This window comes from Panulirus ornatus, chromosome 46 (genome assembly GCF_036320965.1).
Source record: "Panulirus ornatus isolate Po-2019 chromosome 46, ASM3632096v1, whole genome shotgun sequence".
NCBI classification, from domain to species: domain Eukaryota; kingdom Metazoa; phylum Arthropoda; class Malacostraca; order Decapoda; family Palinuridae; genus Panulirus; species Panulirus ornatus.
In genome coordinates this window covers 30,518,343-30,525,842 of record NC_092269.1, presented here as the reverse complement: position 1 = coordinate 30,525,842, position 7,500 = coordinate 30,518,343, and the positions used below count along the sequence as shown (strand labels likewise).

At 47.3% G+C, this 7,500-nt stretch overlaps 1 protein-coding gene across 3 annotated transcripts in view; it reads left to right on the top strand.

Annotated features, from left to right (window-relative positions):
- LOC139763181 (uncharacterized) overlaps window positions 1–6,197 on the top strand; it is a 155,398-nt gene extending 149,201 nt beyond the window's left edge. For all 3 annotated transcript variants that reach the window (XM_071688900.1, XM_071688899.1, XM_071688901.1), the window contains exon 10: window positions 4,180–6,197. In XM_071688900.1, coding sequence (XP_071545001.1) covers window positions 4,180–5,366 — 1,187 coding nt within the window. In that variant the 3' untranslated portion in view covers window positions 5,367–6,197. The remainder of the gene's footprint in view (window positions 1–4,179) is intronic.
- Window positions 6,198–7,500: the final 1,303 nt, after the last annotated feature.

Sequence of the window (7,500 nt, the reverse complement as noted above, 5' to 3'; positions counted from 1 at the left end):
CTCCCCTGTATTCTATTGGACTTTTCAATTTATTTCTTCTGGGGGAATAAATCTCCCCTGTATTCTATTGGACTTTTCAATTTATTTCTTCTGGAGGAATAAATCTCCCCTGTATTCTATTTGCCTTATTAATTCATTTCTTCTAAGAATAAATCTCCTGTGTATTCTATTTGCCTTTTCAATTTATCTTTTTCTAGGAAATCCCCCGTGTATTCTATTTGCCTTTGATTAATTTCTTCTGGGAATAAATCTCTCGTGTATTCTATTTGCCTTTTCAATTTATGTTTCTGGGGAATAAATCTTTCGTGCGTTCTGTTTACCTTTCCAATTTATTTTTCCCGGGAATAAATCTCCCGTGTATTCTATTTGCCTTTTCAATCTATTTTTTGGGGGGGAATAAATCTCCCGTCTTTGTTTATTTGCCTTTTCAATTTATTTCTTCTGGGAATAAATCTCCAGTCTAGTCTATTCGCCTTCCAATTTATTTTCTATGTCTTCTCTACATATCTGCTGTGTCATCTGCCATCGTCTATCTGTCTATCCATATGTCTATTTCTCATCGTCTATCGGCTTATCTACTTTTCATCTATCCACGTGTCCAACAGCTTGTCTATTCTTCTCGTGTGTATCCGTCATCTATCTATCCATCCATACATCTAATTATCTATCCGTCTATCGCTCGCCATCAAACACTCTATCTATCTATCTATCTATCTATCCCCTGCTAATCTCACTTCATACATCCAATTATCTATCCGTCTATCGCTCGCCATCAAACACTCTATCTATCTATCTATCTATCCCCTGCTAATCTCGCTTCATACATCCAATTATCTATCTGTCTATCGCTCGCCATCAAACACTCTATCTATCTATCAGTCTATCCCCTGCTAATCTGGCTCCATTAATTGACAATTACATTAAAATTGTGGATTATTTTCTTTTCGGGATTATTTTCTTCTCAGTAAATCAGTTTTATCAAGACTGATAGATTGATAGACAGCCAGGAGTTTTGACTATGGCTCCTATGCTAATAGGCAACCATCTATTACCAAATTGGTCAGCAACAGGCAATCATCTATTACCAAACTGGTCAGGTCCACACCTCCATTCGGTGGGATGCTGAAGCGCACGCGCACAACCCCTTCCCCCCCTTTCAACGTAATGACGTCACAGCGTTGGCCCACCGCTTGAAAACAACCGCTTGAGAATGTGAACTCGCGCTTGAGCGCTTGCACGCACGCACGCAACTCACGCCTGAGCGCTTGCACGCACGCAACTCACGCTTGAGCGCTTGCACGCACGCAACTAACGCCTGAGCGCTTGCACGCACGCAACTCACGCTTGAGCGCTTGCACGCACGCAACTCACGCCTGAGCGCTTGCACGCACGCAATTCACGCCTGAGCGCTTGCACGCACGCAACTCACGCCTGAGCGCTTGCACGCACGCAATTCACGCCTGAGCGCTTGCACGCACGCAACTCACGCCTGAGCGCTTGCACGCACGCAACTCACGCCTGAGCGCTTGCACGCACGCAACTCACGCTTGAGCGCTTGCACGCACGCAACTCACGCCTGAGCGCTTGCACGCACGCAACTCACGCTTGAGCGCTTGCACGCACGCAACTCACGCCTGAGCGCTTGCACGCACGCAACTCACGCCTGAGCGCTTGCACGCACGCAACTCACGCCTGAGCGCTTGCACGCACGCAACTCACGCCTGAGCGCTTGCACGCACGCAACTCACGCCTGAGCGCTTGCACGCACGCAACTCACGCCTGAGCGCTTGCACGCACGCAACTCACGCTTGAGCGCTTGCACGCACGCAACTCACGCCTGAGCGCTTGCACGCACGCAACTCACGCTTGAGCGCTTGCACGCACGCAACTCACGCCTGAGCGCTTGCACGCACGCAACTCACGCCTGAGCGCTTGCACGCACGCAACTCACGCCTGAGCGCTTGCACGCACGCAACTCACGCCTGAGCGCTTGCACGCACGCAACTCACGCCTGAGCGCTTGCACGCACGCAACTCACGCCTGAGCGCTTGCACGCACGCAACTCACGCCTGAGTGCTTGCACGCACGCAACTCACGCTTGAGCGCTTGCACGCACGCAACTCACGCTTGAGCGCTTGCACGCACGCAACTCACGCTTGAGCGCTTGCACGCACGCAACTCACGCTTGAGCGCTTGCACGCACGCAACTCACGCCTGAGCGCTTGCACGCACGCAACTCACGCCTGAGCGCTTGCACGCACGCAACTCACGCCTGAGCGCTTGCACGCACGCAACTCACGCCTGAGCGCTTGCACGCACGCAACTCACGCCTGAGCGCTTGCACGCACGCAACTCACGCTTGAGCGCTTGCACGCACGCACGGGCGAGAGGCCCTTGGCGAGGAGGAGCCCCATGACAGTCAGCCTCATTCATGAGGTCCTGGACTGGACATATGACCCTCATAAACTCCATTAAAAAAAAGGAGAGAAAGTTATGTAACGTGGCTGTTGCCTTCCCTTCCCTGGCCCCCCCCTTTTTTTTTCTTTTTTATTCTCCTTATAATTTTCTCCCCTTCAAAAGACCCGTTTCCCACAGGGGAACTGTGGGGCTTCCGGCCCTACGTCCCAGATGAGTTGTGGGTCGGGGGAAGAGGCTGTCAAACCAACCCCACCCCCCTCAGTAGGGGGGGAGGGGAGGGGAGGGGAGGGGAGGGGAGGGGAGGGGAGGGGAGGGAAGGGGAGGGGATGGGAGGGGAGGGGAAGCGAGGGGAAGGGGGAAATAATCATTTTTTGGTTTTATATTATATATATATATATATATATATATATATATATATATATATATATATATATATATATATATTTTTTTTTTTTTTTTTCCAAAAGAAGGAACAGAGAAGGGGGCCAGGTGAGGATATTCCCTCAAAGGCCCAGTCCTTTGTTCTTAACGCTACCTCGCTAGTGCGGGAAATGGCGAATAGTATGAAAGATATATATATATATATATATATATATATATATATATATATATATATATATATATATATATATATATACATTCGAGTTAAGATTAATGACACACGGGGTTTATCAAGACCTTCGAAGGTATGAGGAATTAAAAGAATAAGAAATGATCGGTTCAAAATTCCCATAAATTTGAGTTCACGAGGTGGAGATGGCAGGGAAAAGAGAAAAATTAATCAAAAACCATTTTGTATAAATTTCTCTAACTCTCTCTCTCTCTCTCTCTCTCTCTCTCTCTCTCTCTCTCTCTCTCATACAATGTTGATAGACAGTGAAAAAGACTTGGTTTGATGGCAATGTACCCTCGAGCATGACGGTACGACACTTGAGCACGACGGTACGACACTTGTGCACGACGGTACGACAGCTTGAGCATGACGGTACGACCCTTGAGCACGACTGTACGACCCTTGAGCACTACGGTACGACGTTTAACACGTCGGTACCTCTCTTGAACATGGCGAGCACGACGCTTGAACACAACGTCATGAACTTTGAACACGACGGAACGACGCTTGAACACAGCGGTACGACCCTTGTCTTTGACTCGAACCTTGAGGGTTAGGTCGAAGGCCGAGCAATGCCACTCAAGGGTCATCCCGTCATGCCCAAAGGTCGTCCCGTCGTGCCCAAGGGTCGTCCCGTCGTGCCCAAGGGTCATTCCATTGTACCCAAGGGTCGTCCCGTCGTGCCCAAGGGTCGTTCCGTCGTGCCAATGAGTCGTTCCGTCGTGCCAATGAGTCGTTCCGTCGTGCCCAACGGTCGTACCGTCGTGATCAAGGGTCGTTCCGTCGTGCCAATGAGTCGCTCCGTCGTGCCCAAGGGTCGTTCCGTCGTGCCCAAGGTAGTTCCGTCGTGGTCATGAGATTGAAATACATTACGTAATCACCCTACGATGACATAGTTCAGTGTAACACTGTAAAGACAATTCTTTATTTGATATTTTCTTTTTTCTTTCTTTTTTTACTGCGCGCGACTTTTATTCTGTATCTGGTGCCTTTTTGTGGCCAACTACATTCTGCCTTTGTTTCAATATTTGATTACTTTTATTACTTTCCGTCAATTGGTTTCCCTCTGTTGTCCATTTCCGCCCGTGCTGCGTGCGATATTCTGTCACTAGGATACTCTTGTCGTCAATCCATTCCTTCTGTTTCAGATCTGTCCACCCCCCCGCCTGTCACCACCTCCCTGTCAACTGTCTACCCTCAGTTGACGACGACGCGTCAGGAGGCTACTCCCTCCGTCTCAACGGAGTCCAGCGGAGGAGGCGCTGAGCCGACGGTGCCTCCGTCAGCAGTAGCGGTGACCACAGTAGGCCCATCGAACGCCACTGAAGATGAGAACATCTTCTCGAACGCCACGGACGCTGAAGGAGGAGGAGGAGGAGGAGGAGGACAGGAAGAAGGAGGAGCCTCCTCCTCTCCGACCACGCTTGAAGGCTCGGTTGAGACATCTCCTTCGACTCCGTCACGTCCCGTCACCTACCCCATCGAGACGACGCTTTCCGTCACGCCCCGGACGCTCATAATCTTGACGGCGTCGACGGAGACGACGCTGGAGCAGCGGACGCCGAAGCCAACCACCACCACCACCACCATAACGTCTCCTCTCACGGCGTCGGTCGCCGAGGGAGAGGCAAACACGACGACCACCACCACAACACAGGCCACGACGCAGACAACGGACGCCATCTTGAGGACGTCCGTGGAAACAAGCGGACCCGACACGACAAACGCCACCGATGTCTCGCCGGCAGCAACAGGGGAATTGAACACAACGATGGCCACGCAGTCCACCCCGGCCGATGCCAATGAGCAGGAAGTTACGACGTCGACGGAAGGAACCACCACAACATCCAGCGGACCCAAGACGACGGAAGACCTGTCGACCACAGACACCACGGAAGTCACAACGACACGAACCGCTACCCTGACGACGTCGACGACCGTCGCAAGCACGACGCAGGATGGGATACCAGTCAAGAGGACGACTGCAGACGAGGGGATAACGACCACTGGCCTGACGGATACTTCGACGACCTCAGGACCGATAGAGTCGTGGACGCTGACGTGGAAGAACACGACGCCCCAAGTCTCAGCTACAGATCTAAGCTCCGTAATCCCCGAAGTGTCCTCTGAGAGCTTCGGGGAAGGAGTGAAGGAGGTCCAGTCCCAGAAAAACGAGACTGTAAGCGGAACCCCTACTATGTCTAGGGGCATCAAGGGCGTCATCGCCCTCCTGGTAGTGCTGGGCGTCATCCTTACGGCCGTGGCGGTGTTCCTCTACGTCAGGAGGCTCGACGCCAGGACAAGTTACCGGACGACTCCGACATCCGATACCTAGCGAGGGACGAGGTGCAGATGATGGACAACATCTCGCACATATACAGCGACGGATCACGAAGAGGAACCCCTGTCTGAGGGCGGTCTGGGCGCCCGGTCAGCCTCATGCAAGACTTTGAAGTCAGCTTCGTCTTGGAGGCCGATTAGGCGTCGCGACATCTTTCGTGCTGTGGGACGAATGGGGACGTAGAGTCTGTCGTAACGTGTGTTGGCACGTGGCAAAACCACGTGCAGTAGTGCTGAAGGTGGGGAACACAAACTGAAGGATCCACGGGGTCGTCTCGAGGAGGGAAAAACCCATCTATAGCTAGGCTTAATGTCTCGGTGGATCTATAACAAGACGGCCAAAGGAGAGTTTGGAAGTGGATGGCAACGAATTCGTATACTATGGCCCCGGGAAGCACTGTTCTTGAAGCTTGATAACCAACAGTTACTTGAAGCTTAGCTTGGCGACGGTGACTTAAAATCTAGTCAGAAAATAAACGAGACATAAGTGATATCAGTAACAACAGAAAAAGCTTTGAAAGCTAAGCTGACACCAAAACTAGCATCTAGGACACTACTGACGTATCTTAAACTAAACTTAGGAATGAAACTAGACATCCAACTTGATCACCTGACGGTAGTAAGAGCGAAAGTCTGTAAGTTGACAAGGGCAATATGTGACTTAGGTTACGGTAACATGACACAGAACCCGAAGTAATATGTCTTAACCTGCCCGATACACACACACACACACACACACACACACACACACACACACACACACACACACACCATACATGCACACACACATCATACATGCACACACACACACACACACACACACACACTACAAGAAAATCCCTGAAAGATTTGCATGGAGAGAATTGAATTGATGTGTATGAGAGAAAAAAAATGGTGTCATACTTTCACATCCCTAAAAAGTAATTCAAGACAAAAGGTAACATGAATATGTCTCATGTATTGAATAATATCACATGAATAAGGAAAAGTGTAATAATATAATCAAGTCATCAAATTGTTGCCATTCCCACAAGGTGATGGAAGTAATCACTCAAAATAATCATTGGTTATATGAAATCGTCAGTGCGAGTCAAATTTGAAGGCTGTATGATCACAGATCTGTATGTAAGTGATCTGCCTGGTCGGTGTATACAAAATGAAGAATCTACATAAGTGATGAATAATATATATATATATATATAATATATATATATATATATATATATATATATATATATATATATAATTGAATGTGCTTTCTTGTACTTCCCCTGAAGATAATGCCTTAAGAGTACTGTAAATGACTTACCATTACTGCCTTAATTACAGTTATTTACCAAATATGTACATATGTATGTGTGTATGCATGTATGTATATAGACATATCTGTATATTGGCAAATGATACATATGTACGTGAGTTTGTATGTCTGTATGTATGTACCTAAACATATCTGTATATAGGAACATTAACAGATATGTTGTGTGTGTATGTAGGAGTATTTCTATGGGAGTATGTATTCATATACATGTATGTATTGTATGTATTGCATGCACTGGTGTGCACACACAAATGTATATGTGTGAAGGTATAGTATACAAGATATACTGGGTCTTAAAGATACAGACAGATGTATGGATGAATATATATATGTATATATATATATATATATATATATATATATATATATATATATATATATATATATATATATACAGATAAGACTGAAGGAAGTAGATAGGCTATGAACATTTCCTGTTACCTGCATTTGTAACCCAACCAGACATCTCTTATCTTAGGCCAACCAGAACCCCCCACAACCCAATCTATTTAGATGATAATCTCGGCCACGATAGATTAAGTAGATATGATATCAGCGAAAACTGTATCGAGATATAACGCAGCTCTGGTCGTGGGATTAGATTGCAAATTGTTATCATGGGAATTACCTTATCAGTTTTAGGGTGTAGATAATGGAAGTATTTATCGAGTAAATGTGTCCCCTTGACATTTATAATGAAGATAATTGATAATAATATAATGAGAAAGTAGGTATTAATATTGATGAAAAAAAAATGATAGAATTAATATCAATGTGATAATGTAATCCTACTCCCCAAGCCTTCACG